Source organism: Oncorhynchus clarkii, chromosome 9 (assembly GCF_045791955.1).
Source record: "Oncorhynchus clarkii lewisi isolate Uvic-CL-2024 chromosome 9, UVic_Ocla_1.0, whole genome shotgun sequence".
Taxonomy (NCBI): domain Eukaryota; kingdom Metazoa; phylum Chordata; class Actinopteri; order Salmoniformes; family Salmonidae; genus Oncorhynchus; species Oncorhynchus clarkii.
In genome coordinates, this window is record NC_092155.1 from 15,569,328 (window position 1) to 15,589,226 (window position 19,899).

General features: G+C 46.8%; 1 protein-coding gene across 1 annotated transcript; it reads right to left on the bottom strand.

Moving 5' to 3' along the window:
• Window positions 1-337: 337 nt before the first annotated feature.
• Window positions 338-19,672, bottom strand: LOC139415966 (serine/threonine-protein kinase D3-like). The gene is made up of 19 exons (XM_071164167.1): window positions 19,569-19,672; window positions 19,080-19,291; window positions 13,770-13,908; window positions 13,487-13,618; window positions 13,165-13,322; window positions 12,820-13,024; window positions 12,483-12,572; window positions 12,036-12,183; window positions 8,229-8,352; window positions 7,366-7,443; window positions 6,383-6,596; window positions 3,906-3,934; window positions 3,660-3,732; window positions 3,400-3,506; window positions 2,911-3,072; window positions 2,659-2,757; window positions 2,278-2,545; window positions 1,403-1,488; window positions 338-963 (listed from the first exon to the last, which is right to left on the bottom strand). Exons 1-19 carry the CDS (start codon window positions 19,585-19,587, stop codon window positions 799-801), a joined length of 2,508 nt encoding a protein of 835 aa, XP_071020268.1. The 5' UTR covers window positions 19,588-19,672; the 3' UTR covers window positions 338-798.
• Between the last annotated feature and the right edge of the window lie 227 nt (window positions 19,673-19,899).

The following is a 19,899-nucleotide window of genomic DNA, read 5'->3' on the forward strand; positions in this document are numbered from 1 at the left end:
TACAGAGGAACAACAACAAAAATTCAACAGGATAAATCTGTGCCCCCCATGGGCATGACTCCTCTGGAGAAAGATGAGACTGATCAGTTTTGTTTTCTCAGAAGAGGTTGTGGGAGGGGTTTTGCCAGAGGGCGGGGTTAGAGGGAAAGGGGGAGGAGAGAGCGATAGAGATAGAGAGAGAAAGACAATCTAGATTTAAACCCTTTAATATTAACCTCCTAAACAATAGCACCAATTAAATGTATCTATTTTTCACTCTATATAGAGGATTTTAAACACCATACATTTGCAAAAATTTGATAAAAAATTAAGCAAGTTACTGAGTGTCGAGTCAAGGGATTAGCAATACTGTTTATTGTTTGGTGAACAGCACCATCGAGTGGACAGGGGTATCGAGAGCATCACGGCCTGGGACGGCAACCACACCGCCGCTGATCGCAAGGCTCTACAGAGGGTGGTACGCTCAGCCCAACACACCATCGGGTGCTCACTGTCTGACCTCCAGGACACCTACAACACCAGGTGTCACAGGAAGGCCAAGAAGATCATCGAGGACTTCAGCCACCCGAGCCACGGCCTGTTCTCCTGGCTTCCATCACTCAGATGCAGGCAGTATAGGAGTATCATGGCAAAACAAATCACAGTGATCACATAAGACTTTTGTCCATACAAAAAAACATAGGTCGCTGTGTGCTTCTTTGTCAGTTCATCAGAATTATTTTATTTTTGCTGGTCACCACTGAAACACACCAGTAGTCATCTTGTCCGGCCATTGACCTTTCACATTTGGGCCTAGGGTCACAGGCTGTTGTCGTGCCCGGGTGTCCAGGGGAGGTGAGAAGGGAAGAGCAGGCCTCTCTCCTGGGCGTGGTGTCTCCAGCGGTCCTCGTCTCCCTTATGGGTCAGGTACTGGCAGCCCATCCTCTGCTCAAACTCCCTCAGGTCACACCACAACTGGAAGTCCTGGGGTGTTAAGGTCATGGTTTTGGTTAAGAATAGGGTTATGGTAAATGGTTAGGACAAGGGTTGGGATAGGGTTAGGGTAAATGGTTAGGAGAAGGGTTAGGATAGGGTTATGGTAAATGGTTAGGAGAAGGGTTGGGATAGGGTTAGGGTAAATGGTTAGGAGAAGGGTTGGGTTAGGGTTAGGGTATGTGGTAGAGTTATGGCTAGGGTCTCTTGGTCCTCCCACCCCTACGGGTGGTCAGCTCCCGCTCAGCCCAGTCAAATCCCTTCTCTGTCCTGATATACCAATGGTGGAACAAGCTTCCCCATGACGCTAGGAGAGCAGAGTCCCTGGCATCTTCAGAAAACATCTGAATCCCTACCTCTACACACAGTATCCTAAATAACCCCCCAGCCTGTCAGTGATTGTCCATTCATACAGGTTGAGGTCTCTTACCTGTAGCCAGGCGTGTCCCAGGGCCTTCCCCACGCTGAACCTACGTCTCACTGACACCTGGAGAAGGTTGTTGATCAGACTCACCGCTACAGAGACAGAGAGAGAGACAGAGACGAGAGAGGCAATGTCAGCCCTGAATGCTGATTCATTGGCCTCTGCTCCCCGCCTTTGACAAAACACTAGGAGAAACCTCTGCTCACCCTCTAGTGAGATGTTAGACCAGGGCAGGCAGTGTGCAGACTCACCCTCTAGTTAGTTGTTAGACCAGGGCAGGCAGTGTGCAGACTCACCCTCTAGTTAGTTGTTAGACCAGGGCAGGTAGTGTACAGACTTATCCTCTAGTGAGATGTTAGACCAGGGCAGGCAGTGTACAGACTCACCCTCTAGTGGGATGTTAGACCAGGGCAGGCAGTGTGCAGACTCACCCTCTAGTGGGATGTTAGACCAGGGCAGGCAGTGTGCAGACTTACCCTCTAGTGAGCTGTTAGACCAGGGCAGGTAGTGTACAGACTCACCCTCTAGTGGGATGTTAGACCAGGGCAGGCAGTGTGTAGACTCACCCTCTAGTGAGATGTTAGACCAGGGCAGGCTGGGTGCAGACTCAACCTCTAGTGAGATGTTAGACCAGGGCAGGCTGGGTGCAGACTCACCCTCTAGTGAGTTGTTAGACCAGGGCAGGCTGGGTGCAGACTCACCCTCTAGTTAGTTGTTAGACCAGGGCAGGCAGTGTGCAGACTCACCCTCTAGTTAGTTGTTAGACCAGGGCAGGCTGGGTGCAGACTCACCCTCTAGTTAGTTGTTAGACGAGGGCAGGCTGGGTACAGACTCACCCTCTAGTTAGTTGTTAGACCAGGGCAGGCTGGGTGCAGACTCACCCTCTAGTGAGATGTTAGACCAGAGCAGACGGGGGTACATGAAGCTAGCGTTGGTGATCTGCTGACTGATGTCCTCATCCTCGTTGAAGGGGAATGTTCCGCTCAGGCTGACGTACAGGACCACGCCCACCGCCCACATGTCCAGCGAACGGTTGTAACCATGGATACTGATGACCTCGGGCGCCAGGTAGGCCGGCGTGCCCACCACTGAGCGGCGGAAAGACTTCTCGCCGATGATTCGGGCGAAGCCAAAGTCACACAGCTTAACCTGAGAGGAAGGAGGAGAGGAGTCAGCGTAAAGTCTGATGTGGAAGGATTATTAACCAAGTAGAGAATCTCACAGACAAACTGAGGGAGATTGACATGTGTACACACACCGACCTGAGGGAAAGGATCTGGGGAGGCCACCAATACATTCTCAGGTTTCAGGTCACAGTGAGCAATGTGTTTGAAGTGCAGGTAGCGCAGGGCCTCTAGAATCTACACACACACACACACACACACACACACACACACATATGCAGCAAATTATGACAGACAAGTATTATAAAAGTACTACTTTTCCCCAGAACTACTTCAGTACCGCAGACCGTTGAAGAAACAATCAGTGTTCCCTTGCTACGTGACCAGTACCTGTGTAACCAGGAAGCGTGTCGTGCGCTCTGGCAGACGGCCCTTTTCATTGGACAGAATCATCTCCAGCATGTCTCCGTGGAGCTTCTCCATGACAACAAAGACATGCTCCAGGGTCTCAAACATTCCCTCCAGTAGAACTACACCCAGGTGAGACAGATTCTGGACACACACACACAATGGATTTTTTTATTTATTTAACCTTCATTGAACTAGGCAAATCAGTTACAATGACGGCCTACACCGGCCAACCCCAGATGACACTGGGCCAATTGTGCACCGCCCTATGGGACTCTCAAACACGGCCGGTTGTGAAACAGCCTGGATTCGAACCAGGGTGTCTGTAGTGACGCCTCAAGCACTGAGATGCAGTGCCTTAGACCGCTGCGCCACTCACCCACACCGACCTGTAGAATCCATGTTCATTTCAAATACTCTAACTCCCTGTAATACAAATTGAATCCAAACACACAGATCTAGAACCTTCACCTGTAGAATTGCCTGCTCGTTCCTCAACTGTCTCTCCTGTTTGGTAGGGAAACGGGTTTTGTCGATGACCTTGATGGCCACTGGGTAACCAGACTGTCTGTGGGTGCCTGGGGACGAGAGTACTCTCAGCTAGCCATCTAATACAATGATAATACAGTATATCATCTGAATAGAAGAAACTAAATGTTCCTAACAGGTAACAGTATAGAAAGGATCTCTTCTAGTGTAACGTATCGTATCTAGAGTGATGTCAAACCCACCTCCATACACCACTCCAAACTGTCCTGAACCAAGCACCTCATCGGTGAAGATCTGATACACTGAACTGATGTCCTGAAAGACACATACACATAAATACACACACACACACACACACAAATGTACAGAACACACAAATACAGTGTTAGTTACTCATCTATCCATTTCAGACAAACGCAACGAGTCTTTGAGAGTTCATACACAATATAGATCCATTACCCTCCATCCTACCAACCCCTCCCACTTACCGGTTTCTCTCCACTCTGGGGTCCATGGTCTATAAAAGAAAGAGTATTCTTTGATCAAAAGTTATGGAATATGAGCATGGACATGAACTAAATCTAACATCCCTTATGATGACAGCTTTACTTCAAAATCTTTATGCAAACCATGTGAGAGACCATCCCTTGGCATGTCACAGAGATATGGAGAGTTTGGCCAACAGTGACACAGGATGCCTGGTGGAGAGTCAGGGTGCTCACAGAGGGTTCAGACAGAAACCTCAATGACCAAATTGTCTAAAAACATTACTCGGATGTCACTCATTTGCATGTCTCAGAACAATAGACACCACAGAGTTTCTAAACCCAGAGGTGCAACATTGTGAGACTACCGACATTTGCCAAACAGACCACGCAGACCAGGCTGAGTTCAAGAGGATCAAAAACGCAATGTATAGCAGGGATAAATTGTGACTGACTGATCTACAAATAATAACGAGTCGTTATTTATGATGAGGTGATTTGTAGATCAGTCATTCGACAGTCACCTGCAGTCATTTTGATGCTCTCGAACACGGCCAATGAGAGAAGTGACACATGCTTCCTTAATTTCAAATGTTCTCAAAATCTAAAAGGCATGACCTAGATTCCAATGTCTTACGTAGTTGAACATGTTATTAAGGGTTGCCATGTTCGCGGTTTTCCTGTACATTGTTCTACTTTGAAAACGATATCGCGGGTGAGCATATATGGGTTGCGGGTTTTGGGGCTACTTCTATATTGCACTGCGGCCGCCACGGCATTTCTCTTTTTTTTTTTATCATCTATGAATTTCACTGTGACCAACTGCTGCTGACTACCAGGCAGTGAGGCATATGAGGCAGGCTGCTGTTGAGAGTTAGTGAGTGGTGGCGGGGAAGGAGCTTCATGTACCGTCAGTGGAAGTGAGGGGTGAACCGGGGGGGGGGGGGGGGGGGGGGGGGGGGGGGGGGGGGGTGGTACAGTCGAGAGAGTGTACCGCACCATGAATTCAACAACGAACAGCAGCGCTAGATAGCTACACACATACTCTCTCAAAATGATTTGCTTCTTTCTTTGTATCCTGACCGCCCCCAGTTCTACCAATATTTAAAGCCAACACAGGAAGGGAGAGAAACTGACAAATAATCGTCCAATAGTTTGAGAGAGGATCGAACAATGTGCTTCCTCTGTGTATGTATCCAGCTAACTAGCGAACATTGGGCAGAAAGTTGAAGTCAGAGGAACGAACCGGTTTGACGCGCCAGTTTACTGTCAAAATACGATTCTACTGTCAGAATGGCAGGTAAATGGGCAAAATATGGGCGAAAATATCGCAAAGACTGGGAAAGAGAACGGGATATAAAGGAATAGACTAAGAGCACCCCAGGAGATGACAGACAAGCTTACGGTGTGTGACGTTAAAAAAATCGAGTCCATCACGCCGATCTTAATTCTCATGCACAAACGGAGAAACAGGAGAAATGCGGCTCCATTTTCTAATGCAAGAACATTGTCTGACACAGGAACTACATTTGTACGAGAGAATAACACAGTTAAACGATCAGTTACAGATGGCTGCACATATTACATGTCGCTCCAGCATTGCAACTGTGGATCACCTGGGATGTGTTGTTGAAGACATAGCTAATAAAGGAATCAATATACACAGAACAAAATGCACAGCGCTCATAAATGCATTTATAGGGCCTGAGCTAATAAAGGACATTGGGAATGAGTCTTACTCGTTGATTATTGATGAAAGTCACAAGCAAGAAGCAACTGTGTGGTGATAATATACCACACAATAAACTCTCAAATCATAAGCACATTTGGAGAAATAATCAACATTCCAGCTGGTAATTCAATGACCATTCCTTTGCCTTGTTCCAGTTTCTTGATGAAAATAAATTGCCCATTGACATCTATGTCTGTTCCTCTACTCTCTGTCTCTCATGTGGTCATGGGGAATGGCAGCAGCAAACAGGCATGGGGATCACGAGCATGTACCTCTTTAGGCCCCTCACTGGCTGGAACCCTGTTGCTGAGGGTCCCCACCTCTTAACCATTCACTATCAATCACAAAGGGAGAAATGCGGAGAAGCAATTTGACCGTATTGAGATTGTCATTATGGAGAAACCTATTGAATAATTGTGCTAACTTCTCTCTTGCTGCTGAAAAAATAAATGCCGTAGTTTTCAGGCCTTATTTTACCTCGTAAAAAAAATGACATACTAACGTTTTCATTTTCATCAACAACTTTATATGGATGGAGTGCATTTGATTTGACGGCCTGTACATGTGCAGTTCGCCGCGAGTCGACCGTTAGACCCGATGACATGTTTATGCACATGAGTTTAGCTAGCCAACGTCGCCATGACATCGCCTACAAGTGTGATCGGGGATTCTGCCCGTCTTCATACTGTACTGTCTTTGATTACACTTCTACCACAGTCCAAACATGCTAGCTAACTCTCTGACTCACCCTGTCCCTGTTTGCCCGCCTGCCCGCTGCTCTGGACGGGCATCAGAGCCTGGCGTACTGCGGTCTCCCAGGCCTGCCCGTCCCTGCCCGCCAGCACACAGTATACCAGCGTGCCCGTCACCACCTCGAACGAGTGCGCACTGTTGTCTGGCAACAAGGGGCCAGACAGCTGGGCGGGGCCTCGCACCTGCAGCACGTTAGACAGAGGAAGCTCCTAGAGATGGAGGGAGGGAAGATGGAAAGGAGAATGGATGAAAATGTAAGGAAAAGGCTGAGACATGGGATACTTTTATTTAACTAGGCAAGTCAGTTAAGATCAAATTCTTATTTACAATAATGGCCTACCCCGGCCTAACCCAGACGACGCTGGGCCAATGGGACTCCCAATCACGGCCGTTTGTGATACAGCCTGGAATCAAACCAGGGTCTGTAGTGACACCTCTAGCACTGAGATGCAGTGCCTTAGACCGCTGCGCCACTCGGGAGCCCAAAATAAGGAACGGTGGAAGACAGAAAAAAACATTTGTTGATGTTGATATTCTATTTGGCCACTAGAGGTCAGTGCCTTGACTGGCCTTGGTTTAGTAAACGCTAGATGATTCTCATCCCATGTAACTTTTTAAATGTTTTATTTGACCTTTATTTAACTAGGCAAGTCAGTTAAGAACAAATTCTTATTTACAATGACGGCCTACCAAAAGGCATCTTGCAGGGATGGAGGCTTGGATTAAAAATAAATTAAATAAAAATATAGGATAAAACACACATCACGACAAGAGATAACACTACATAACGCAAGACCTAAGACAACAACATAGCATGGCAGCAACACATGACAACACAGTATGGTAGCAACACAACATGGTAGCAGCACAAAACATGGTACAAAAATTGTTGGGCACAGACAACAGCACAAAGGGCTGCAGTAGATATCTCAGATAGGGGCAGTGAGGTCTGAGGCTAAGCAACAACCAGTGACCTACCTTGTAGTACTTGGTGCTTGTCTCATTCTGATACAGAGTAATATTCTTCCAGTCCAATATCCAGTAATGACGTTTCCTCTGACAAAAACAATAGGAAAGTATGTTATAGGTGTTCTCTGTCTCGCTCTGTGTGTGTGTGTGTGGGGGGGGGGGGGGGGTAAAAAATATATATTATTGAGTGCTGCCTTATGGGGCTCCCAATCACATCCGGTTGTGATACAGCCTGGAATCAAACCAGGGTCTGTAGTGATGCCTCTAGCACTAAGATGCAGTGCCTTAGACCGCTGTGCCACTCGGGAGCCCTCTTTTGTTTTAGGCAAAGATCCAAAACATCCACATCAAATGAATATTTGTCTTGATGAAATAACATGGAAAACAACCACTTTCTGTGCAGTTTTCATTTACCATCCTTACAAACCACTTAATGTAAACGTGCGTTACTGTATTGTATATAGGCTGGTCATCTAGGTTAGAACCTGTAGACTTTCCATCACCATGAAGAAAAACAATGCTCAATACAGTAACTGAGTACATTGAGACAGCAAGTGGTTTGTGATGTGGCTCAGCATGGTGCTTGCAATGCTCGGGTTGTGGGTTCGATTCCCACGGGGGACCAGAGTGAAAACGTATGCACTCACTGCTGTAAATTGCTCTGGTTAAGAGAGTCTAGTAAAATAAATTAATAGACCATTTCCGTTCACATAGAAATAAGTTACATTTACAAATACATGGATTTTATATTTTGCACTGGGCCTTTACTGGTCCTGTATTAGCAGACCGATGTAGACGTCTTCAGCGCGGGCAAAACAAATGTTCTTCTGCATCCCCCCTCCCCCCTCCGCAGCTACTGTGTGTGTTCTCACCAGAGTGTCGGTGTTGGTGTGATGCAGTAGCCAGCCCTCTCTCAGGACTCCACTGGACCTTCTCTTAGTGTGACGAACTGATTGGACCACCCGCATCAGAGGAATATAACTACTGAAACACGGACTGGGAGGGATGGGGGGGGGGGGGGGAGGATGGAGAGATATGGAGGGATAGGGGGGTGGGGGGTGGGGGAGGGGGAGGGAAGGATGGAGGGATAGGGAGGGGGGTGGTGGAGGGGGAGGGAAGGATGGAGGGATAGGGAGGGATGGAGGGATAGGGAGGGGGGAGGGATGCAGGGATAGGGAGGGGGGAGGGATGGAGGGGGGAGGGATAGGGAGGGGGGGTGGTGGAGGGGGAGGGGGAGAGAGGGATGGAGGGAGAGGGAAGGATGGAGAGATATGGAGGGATAGGGAGGGGGGTGGTGGAGGGGAAGGGGGAGGGGGAGAGAGGGAGGGATGGAGGGATAGGGAGGGATGGAGAGATAGGGAGGGATGGAGGGGGAGAGAGGGAGGGAGGGATAGGGAGGAGGGGGGGATAGAGGGATGGAGGGGGAGAGAGGGAGGGATGGAGGGATAGGGAAGGATGGAGGGATAGGGAAGGATGGAGAGGGAGGAGGGGGGGAGGGGGAGAAAGGGAGGAGGGGGGAGGGGGAGAAAGGGAGGGATGGAGGGATAGGGAAGGATGGAGAGAGAGGGATGGAGGGATAGAGGGATAGGGGGGAGGGATAGGGAGGGAGGGGGGAGGGATAGGGAGGAGGGGGGAGGGGGGGAGGGGTTGGAGGGGGAGAGAGGATGGAGAGATATGGAGGGATAGGGAGGGGGGGTGGTGGAGGGGGAGGGAAGGATGGAGAGATATGGAGGGATAGGGAGGGGGGAGGGATGGAGGGATAGGGAGGGGAGGGATGGAGGGATAGGGAGGGGGGATGGATGGAGGGATGGGGGGGTGGTGGAGGGGGAGGGGGAGAGAGGGATGGAGGGATAGGGAAGGATGGAGGGATAGGGAGGGATGGAGAGATAGGGAGGGATGGAGGGGGAGAGAGGGATGGAGGGGGAGAGAGGGAGGGATGGAGGGATAGAGAGGGATGGAGGGATAGGGAAGGATGGAGGGATAGGGAAGGATGGAGGGATAGGGAAGGATGGAGGGATAGAGAGGGATGGAAGGACAGGGAAGGATGGAGAGATAGAGAGGGATGGAGGGATAGGGAGGAGGGGGGGAGGGATGGAGGGATAGAGAGGGATGGAGGGATAGGGAGGAGGGGGGAGGGATAGGGGGGAGAGGGAGGGATGGAGGGGAGAGAGGGAGGGATGGAGGGATAGGGAAGGATGGAGGGATAGGGAAGGATGGAGGGATAGGGAAGGATGGAGGGATAGAGAGGGATGGAGGGATAGGGAGGAGGGGGGGATAGAGGGATAGGGGGGAGAGGGAGGGCGGGATGGAGGGATAGGGAGGGATGGAGAGAGAGAGGGATGGAGGGATAGGGAGGAGGGGGGAGGGATAGGGGGGGAGAGGGAGGGAGGGATGGAGGGATAAGGAGGAGGGGTTGGAGGGGGAGAGAGGATGGAGGGATAGGGACGGATGGAGGGATAGGGAGGAGGGGGGAGGGATGGAGGGAGAGATAGGGAGGGGGGGTGGAGGGGGAGGGGGAGGGAGGGGAGGATGGAGAGATGGGGAGGGGGGTGGAAGGGGAGGGGGGTGGAGGGAGAGGGAAGGCTTGAGAGATAGGGAGGGAGGGGGAGGGGGGTGGAGGGAGGGATGAGGGAGGAGAGATAGGGAGGGGGATGGGGATGGAGGGAGAGGGAAGGATTGAGAGATAGGGAGGGAGGGGGAGGGGGGTGGAGGGAGGGATAAGGGAAGGATGGAGAGATAGGGAGGAGGGGGGCGGATGGAGGGAGGGAGGGAGAGGGAAGGATGGAGAGATAGGGAGGGGGTGGAGGGAGGGATGGAGGGGGTGGAGGGAGGGATGGAGGGAAGGATGGAGAGATAGGGAGGAGGGGGGGGGGGGGGGTGGAGGGAGGGAGAGGGAAGGATGGAGGGATAGGGAGGGGGGGGATGAAAGAGGGAGAGAGAACTATTACAACTTCAGTTGACATACACTGATGTACTATTCTCTATCATAAGTACAGTGCCTTGCGAAAGTATTCGGCCCCCTTGAACTTTGCGACCTTTTGCCACATTTCAGGCTTCAAACATAAAGATATAAAACTGTACAAGTGGGACACAATCATGAAGTGGAAAAACATTTATTGGATATTTCAAACTTTTTTAACAAATCAAAAACTGAAAAATTGTGCGTGCAAAATTATTCAGCCCCCTTAAGTTAATACTTTGTAGCGCCACCTTTTGCTGCGATTACAGCTGTAAGTCGCTTGGGGTATGTCTCTATCAGTTTTGCACATCGAGAGACTGACATTTCTTCCCATTCCTCCTTGCAAAACAGCTCGAGCTCAGTGAGGTTGGATGGAGAGCATTTGTGAACAGCAGTTTTCAGTTCTTTCCACAGATTCTCGATTGGATTCAGGTCTGGACTTTGACTTGGCCATTCTAACACCTGGATATGTTTATTTTTGAACAATTCCATTGTAGATTTTGCTTTATGTTTTGGATCATTGTCTTGTTGGAAGACAAATCTCCGTCCCAGTCTCAGGTCTTTTGCAGACTCCATCAGGTTTTCTTCCAGAATGGTCCTGTATTTGGCTCCATCCATCTTGCCATCAATTTTAACCATCTTCCCTGTCCCTGCTGAAGAAAAGCAGGCCCAAACCATGATGCTGCCACCACCATGTTTGACAGTGGGGATGGTGTGTTCAGGGTGATGAGCTGTGTTGCTTTTACGCCAAACATAACGTCTTGCATTGTTGCCAAAAAGTTCAATTTTGGTTTCATCTGACCAGAGCACCTTCTTCCACATGTTTGTTGTGTCTCCCAGGTGGCTTGTGGCAAACTTTAAACAACACTTTTTATGGATATCTTTAAGAAATGGCTTTCTTCTTGCCACTCTTCCATAAAGGCCAGATTTGTGCAATATACGACTGATTGTTGTCCTATGGACAGAGTCTCCCACCTCAGCTGTAGATCTCTGCAGTTCATCCAGAGTGATCATGGGCCTCTTGGCTGCATCTCTGATCAGTCTTCTCCTTGTATGAGCTGAAAGTTTAGAGGGACGGCCAGGTCTTGGTAGATTTGCAGTGGTCTGATACTCCTTCCATTTCAATATTATCGCTTGCACAGTGCTCCTTGGGATGTTTAAAGCTTGGGAAATCTTTTTGTATCCAAATCCGGCTTTAAACTTCTTCACAACAGTATCTCGGACCTGCCTGGTGTGTTCCTTGTTCTTCATGATGCTCTCTGCGCTTTTAACGGACCTCTGAGACTATCACAGTGCAGGTGCATTTATACGGAGACTTGATTACACACAGGTGGATTGTATTTATCATCATTAGTCATTTAGGTCAACATTGGATCATTCAGAGATCCTCACTGAACTTCTGGAGAGAGTTTGCTGCACTGAAAGTAAAGGGGCTGAATAATTTTGCACGCCCAATTTTTCAGTTTTTGATTTGTTAAAAAAGTTTGAAATATCCAATAAATGTCGTTCCACTTCATGATTGTGTCCCACTTGTTGTTGATTCTTCACAAAAAAATACAGTTTTATATCTTTATGTTTGAAGCCTGAAATGTGGCAAAAGGTCGCAAAGTTCAAGGGGGCCGAATACTTTCGCAAGGCACTGTAAGTAATCATCAAAACTCAAAGTGGAAACATACTGAACTTTACATCCTATCAAAGCCCTGCATTTTATCCCTCTTACGTGATTGGTGGCTGTTGTCCCACCTCCTTGATCTCAGCGAATGGGTCCTCAGTAGACGGCTCATCGTCATGGTCTTCTAGTGATGTCATACTGCATCTCATATCCTCCTCCTCTGTGTCGTCCTTATAGCCCAGACTGGACACGGAGTCTGTGTAACATCTTTACTGCATCAATACTAAACCACAACACTAAACCACTACACTAAACCGCAATACTAAACCACAACACTAAACCGCAACACTAAACCACTACACCGCAATACTAAACCACAACGCTAAACTCCAATACTAAACCGCAATACTAAACCACTACTAAACCGCAATACTAAACTGTCACTGAATAAGTAAATACAGTACACAGTGAATTACATATGCAGTTTTTCTTTCATCTTGAAAGCATTAGGAATAGTTAACATTTAAGGCCATTATGTTTGTCATTGTCTCGCACCTCCTTCCCCATTGGCGTTCGTCCTCACTCCAGGACAGTCAGCGGGGACCAGGGAGGACTCACAGCGACGATGGCAGTTCAGCTTACAGTCTATATATATATATATATATATATATATATATATATATATATGAATGAGAGAGAGCGAGAGATCAACTTCAGTACATAGACTACTGACACAGCTGTAACACAAGATCTGAAATCTGACCAAGTGATTGACATACCTGCTTCAGAAACGTATGATTAGAAAAAGCATCATACATGTATTTAGTACCCCAGTGACCAACCTCCCAATCTGAACTATGACCTTCAACCCCTGACCTCAGGCCCCTCTCACCGGAGCACTGCAGGCCCTGACGGAACAGGCCCTTAAGGAGGTGGTAGCAGTGTTGGCACACGGTGGGCTTGGTGTAGCTGTGGATGTGGAAGGTGTGTGGCACCCTGGCCCTGCCCGCCACGCCACCCTTTCCCTGGACCACCCCCAGCCACAGCGGTTGATCTGCCCACGACGGAGGTCTGGGCCTGGGCTTGAACATACTGATCTGGAAGAGGGAGAGAGGGGGAAATGGAGAGAGGGGGGAGAGAGAGAATAACAAAGATTTCATGTCAGATTTTAGAATCACACACATAAATGTCACTTAAACAGCGGAATGGATTCAGGCCCATAATGACTGGTGCTGACCTCCTCCATACTGCCCCCTGCAGGTGTGGAGAGGGAGTGTGTTCGGGGCCTGGCAGGGGGGAATAAGGACAAGCTGGGGCCACACACACGACGGCGTGCACGGCTACAGTCACTAGGCAACTGCAGCGCACAGCGCTTATGAAAGTCTAACCCGCAACCTACAGAGACGAGAGAGATGTGAGACATAATTAAGACAATCTATTTAGGTAAAATGGTAGATACGACAAAGAATTAAACACAATTCAACATGAAATAAATAGTGAAGTTTCTTACTGCGATTAATGACATGAAGGATCAATTATTACTGTATCTACTTCCTTACCTTCACATTTTAACCCTTGACGTACCAACCCCCACAGCATCTCCCCACAGTGATGACAGAAGGTGGGGGTGCGATATGATTGGACAGCCAGGGAGTGTGGGCGGATCTTTATCCCCGTCACAGTAGCTGATCCTGAGTCAGATCATAAAGAGCAGATATTCCATTACTTTATCTGGACACTTAACGTACTACATTTCAGTACATTCAATGAACCATATGTGGGCCCTGGTCATAAGTAGTGCACTACAAAGCTTGCCATTTGGGACACAAACCCCGGTCTGACCTGAGAGGATGATCTCTATGAGGTCGCCGTCCAGCAGTGCATCCTGGTCCGTGAGTCTGTGGAGGAGGTGTTCCGAGCCTGTCTGGTGTCTGAACAGGAGGACCTTCTCCCCAACACCCACTACACTACAGTCTGGAGCCTGCAGTACACAGAACATGATCAATCAGTTAGTCAATAAATCTATATATCGACTGATCGATCAATCAAGGCAGAGCAGGAGAGACAGATTATAGAGGAGGTCTGTCTGGTTAGCATCATCGAGGGAGGGGTAGGCCATTATAGAGAGAGACTGGTCACGGAACAATGTGAGCGCTGTCGTTAGGGGCGGCATGTAGCCTATTGGTTGGGCCAGTAACTGAAAGGTTGCTTGATAGAATCCCCGAGCTGACAAGGTAAAAATCTGTCGTTCTGCCCCTGACTATGGCAGTTAACCCACTGTTCCTAGACCAGTTAACCCACTGTTCCTAGGCCGTCATTGTAAATAAGAATTTGTTCTTAACTGACTTGCCTGGTTAAATAAAAGGTTAAATAGAAAAAAAAAAGAAAATAGATTTTCAAATGAGATGGAAACAAGTGTGAGTGTGTGTTTGTTTGGGTGTTTGTTCCTATAGACAGGAGAAGTGCAATGATCTGAGAGATACAGATTATTCACACAAACCGCATACAAGTTCTCATACAAAGACTACACGGGCCAACTGACCTGCTGCCTGGAAACAGTCAGAAGATCAAAGGATAAGGGGGCTGATTTGAGCGAGACAGGCACGGCGGTGTGTGTGTGTGTGTGTGTGTGGAAGGCTGTGGTTGGAAAGTTAGCTGCAGACACAACTAAACCACACGGCAGCCCCTCTGGCTGATGAAGTAACATGGCCATCTCTCACAGAGGTAAGGTAGAGACAGAGAGGGGGGGGGGGGGGGGGGGGGGGGGGGGGGGGGGCGAATTGGAAAAACATGTCATCAAATCAATGTATAGAAATAACAGTCAAAATTGGAGATAAACATAGACATGTATTTTCCCAAGGGTGCGGAGTGAACCAGGAACAACCTGAACTCAAGTCTATTTATTCATATACAGTATACATGAATTGGCATAAACACTAGAACAACAGCCCCCCTGGTCTCACTCTTAACGACACAGAAATAAAATGCCTCCTGTATGCAGATGGCCTGGTGCTACTGTCCCCCACAAAAGAGGTGTTACACCAACAATTAGATCATCTGCAAACAGTTGTCAGACCTGGGCCCTAACAGTCAATCTCAAAAAGACTAAAATTATGATTTTCCAGAACCGATCCAAAATATTCATTTTTACTGGGCTCTACTCATATACAACACACATCTACACATATTTAGGAATAAGAATCCGCTCCAGAGGCACATTCAACCTGGCTGTGAAGGAACTGAAAGACAAAGCAAGGAGGGCTTTCTATGGCATTAAAAATATCTATTAAATGAAACATACCAATTAGGATCTGGATCAAAATATTCAACTCAATAATATAACCAAATGCACTATATTCAAGTGAAGTGTGGGGTCCGCTTACAAAAGAAGAATTTGACAAATGGGACAAACACCCAATTGAAACTCTGCAAGAGCATCCTCAGAGTACAGACTCCAAACAACGCATGCAGAGCAGAATCCTCAGATCCTCAAAAGGTTATACAGCTGCACCATTGAGAGCATCACAGCCTGGTATGGCAACTGCTTGGCCTCCGACCGGAAGGCGCTACAGAGGGTACTGCTTTTGGCACAGTACATCACTGGGGCCAAGCTTCCTGCCATCCAGGATCTCTATACCAGGCGGTGTCAGAGGAAGGCCCTAAAAATGGTCGAAGACTCCAGCCACCCAAGTCATAGACTGTCCTCTCTGCTACCGCACGGCAAGCGGTACCGTAGCATCATGTCTAGGTCCAAGAGGCTTCTAAACAGCTTCTACCCCCCAAGCCATAAGACTCCTGAACATCTAATCGAATGGCTAACCAGACTATTTGCATTAAGACTGCATTGTTGGTTAAGGGCTCATAAGTAAGCATTTCACTGTAATACCTGTTGTATTTGGCGCATGTGACTAATAAAATTTGATTGAATTTGAATCAGCCCAATTCCTAGTTCTGATTATTATCCTAAAAAGAGACAACAAATGTTATTCACCAGCCAGCTGGTTCTGAGGCTCGGTTCACTAACCACTACCAACCCAACAAAGCCTCAGGCACTCAGAATCTGCCCCAACAAAGCCTCAGGCACTCACAATCTGGCCCAACAAAGCCTCAGGCACTCACAATCTGGCCCAACAAAGCCTCAGGCACTCACAATCTGGCCCAACAAAGCCTCAGGCACTCACAATCTGGCCCAACAAAGCCTCAGGCACTCACAATCTGGCCCAACAAAGCCTCAGGCACTCACAATCTGGCCCAACAAAGTCTCAGGCACTCACAATCTGGCCCAACCACAAAAAAAACCGAAGTAAACCTTATTGCTATTTGACCACTGCGACTGAAAACCGAGGAAAACACTATGTACAGACTCAGTGAGCACAGCACTGTCCATAGACCGGTCGTCGCAGGCACATCTGGTTGCCCAGAGAGGACAGGATGTGCTCATTCTGCACCCAGGAAGAGAACGAGACAGCTGCATTTTCTGTCAAACTGTGACAGATATTCTAACATAAGAAATACATTATTCTCCAAAAATTATAAAAAACAATATGAAGAATTTGCAAAAAACTTAAATGATGAAGACAAACTTAAATACAAAACTTGGTGAAAAAAACTAAATGCTGTGTTTTAATCAGCCAAATGTGTGGCCTCCTGCCACAACCTGAGGGACAGACAGTGAGAAGAGTGTGATTATTCTTTGTGTTGAAATTGCTGTTAATATGAGTGACATTGTCATTTGTATTGCTTAATTACAAACAGTCTAGTATATGTTGGTCTTTGACCATCGTTGCTATATATTTACTTTGACAATGTGTTTTCTTTCTATGTCAATAAAGTATACTGAACTGAATTAACAGAGACAGAGAGAAACAGAGAGATGGAGAGCACGAAAGAGAGATTATAGCCACTGTATGGTATCACAACGATAGTCAGAGTAGTTGGCTAAAATAAAACACACAGGTCTGGGACTGAGTGTACAAAACATCAGGAACACCTGCTCTTCCCATGATAGACTTTCCAGGTTAATCCAGGTGGAAGCTATGATCCCTTATTGATGTCACTTGTTAAATCCACTTCAAGTCAATGTAGATCAAGGGGAGGAGACAGGTTAAAGAAGAACTATTTCCAAACCTTGAGGCAATTGAGACATGGATTGTGTATTTACAAAATACGTTTTTTTATCCGAGCAGCTAATCGATCGCTGCAGCTGTACATAGCCCATCTGTAAATAGCCCATCCAATCTACCTACCTCATCCCCATATTGTTTTTATTTACTTTCTGCTCTTTTGCACACCACTGGGCCTTTTTCTTTGATGTTTTATGAGATTGGAGAACACATTGAGATGGATCTTAGACCATTCCTCCATACAGAATCTTTCCAGATCCTTGATATATTTTGTCTGTGCTTATGGACTCCCCTCTTTAATTCAAACTAAAGGTTTTCAATGGGGCTGAAATCCAGAGACTGAGATGGTCATTGCAAAATGTTGGTTTTGTGGTCAATTAAACATTTCTTCGGATGCATGCTCGGGGTCCTTGTCTTGTTGGAAGATTCATTTGTGGCCAAGTTTCTGCCTCCTGCCAGCAGCAACCAGGTTTTTGGCTAAAATGATCTGGTACTTGTTCTGGTAGAGTTCATGATGACGTTGACCTTAACAAGGGCGCCAGGACCAGTGGAATCAAAACAACTTCATAACATCAAACATCCACCACTATATTTTACAGGAGATATGAGGTTATTTTCTGCACGTTGCATCAATCTTTCAATGCCAAACCTACTGCTGGTGTGGGTGGACAAATACCTCTATTTCTGTCTCATATCACCATAGCGCCGGTTCCAGTGCAGTTTAGCAAGCTCCAGGAGTTTACATTTGTTGATCACGCTAAATAAAGGCCTTTGTACTGGCCACCCCAGTGAAGAGCCTATTGCCATGGAGCTGGCATCTAATTGTAGATTAAGAGACTTGGTGACCCCAAGATGAGACCCAGTTCTGTATTTCTCCAACTGCCCTTGGACTTTTCCTTGCTTCCAGAACCATCTTCCTCACTGTGCGTGGGGACAAGATACACAGGCAAGTTTACCACTGTTCAAGTGGTTTTAAACTTCTTAATTGCCGCCTTAATAGTTGTAAGTGATATTTTTAGCAAATTTGTTTTGCCCATTGCCTGATTTATGAGGGTCACTAACCATTTTTCTCTCTTCGTTTGTGAGCTTTTTGCCTTTCCCCCAGTGTTGGAAAAAGCACCCATTTGTCACACTTGAGTAAAAGTAATTATAACTTAATAGAAAATGACTCAAGTAAATGTGAAAGTCACCCAGTAAAATACTACTTGAGTAAAAGTCTCAAAATATTGGGTTTTAAATGTACTTAACTATCAAAAGTGAATTTTTGCTCAAATATAGGTAAGTATCAAAAGTAAAAGAAATGTATAAAACATTTCTTACATTAAGCAAACCAGACGGCACAATTAAAAAACAGTGTTTATTGCCGGATAGCGAGGGGCACACTCCAACACTCAGACATAATTTACAAAAGAAGCCTGTGTGTTTAGTGAGTCTCCCAGATCAGAGGCAGTAGGGATGGCCAGTGATGTTCTCTTGATAAGTGTGTGAATAGGACTTTTGGGTGTCAGGTAAAATGTATGTAGTAGAAAGTACATTATTTTCTTTAGGAATGTAGTGGAGTGAAAGTAAAAGTTGTCAAATATAAATAGTAAAGTACAGATACCCCAAAAAAACTACTTAAGTACTTTACACCACTGCTTTCCCCGTGGTGATGAGTGACGAATGGATTTGACATGTGTGTTAACTCGTTTTTCTATACCCCAGTGGCACAGGAAACCATGGAAGGCCACAATACAATTTCTTAAAAAAGTAAAATGTTAATGCAGATTCAATTTTGTTTGATTTCATCTCTAGGAATCTTTAGTAGTAGCAATAACCTTTACACCTTGCATTTTGGGGAAAAAAATGGTTACTTGGTAAACAAAATCTACTTTTCTATTTTAGCTTAAAATAATAAAATTCTCTCATTTATTTTCAGCATACATTATAGTTCAGTATTTGTATTATTTATTTGATGGTATTTTGTTCTCATCTTTATCAGGGGTGACAGTACTTTGTGAGGTGATTGCATGTAGGTCTATGGGTTTACCTTGCGTTCTATGATCTCTGCAGCCAGTCTCTTGGCATGGCAGTAGCTGAGCTGCCCCCCAGACACCCGAACCACCTCCCTGAAGAGGCCTAGCTGGAACTGGACCAGAGCAGTGCCGAGAGGAGCCTGGAGGGGCCCGGGGGCAGCGGTGTGGTGGGGTCGACCAGGGGTACCAGGGCTGGACTGGGTCATCGACATGCTGGAGAGAGAACCTACAGGTGCAGACACAGAGGGACATGGCAGAAAAGCAATAAACAATATGATTGATTGGTTTGTTAATGCATCAGACTACTGATTATTGTATATAGCACTGTTTAAATGAAAACTGGGGGCATGAATCTACTACACATACAACTGCATGTATAAGCTGCAAGTGAAGACGTTTTGCTGGCACTTTAAGCTACGGAGAACATGCATCACTTCTTCAGCTTCCATTAACTTACAGTACATTAGTGATCATTGGTTTCCAAGAGTGAAACAAAAGCTTACTTGATATTCCAGAGTCCATATGGTCCAGCTTACACCTTCCAGGCCTGATCTCCTCTCCTTCAACAGACACCTTAACATCCACTCTTAAAAGTACAGTTACTGTTGTGAACCTTTTCTTCACACTGGTGGGTTTGGTTTCCTCCTGTGAAGCTGTAGGCTTATAACAGTGACAGGAAGCCACTGAGAAACTCACCTCTGTGTGGTACATCCTCCACTACTAACACCCTCAGCCCAGGGTATGAATGAACACACACGTTTATGTGAAATAGATCTGGTAACTTGTGTTCCAGGATGCCCCTGGTTACATATGCAATATCTGTATTTAAAACTA

What these genes read in the sequence shown, in the direction of transcription:
- LOC139415966 (XM_071164167.1), bottom strand. An exon ending in GAACGCCAATGGGGAAGGAG is followed by an intron (nt 12,184 to 12,482) that starts GTGCGAGACAAT and finishes GATGTTACACAG; the next exon opens with ACTCCGTGTCCAGTCTGGGC. An exon ending in GGCGGGCAAACAGGGACAGG is followed by an intron (nt 3,935 to 6,382) that starts GTGAGTCAGAGA and finishes TTTCTTTTATAG; the next exon opens with ACCATGGACCCCAGAGTGGA.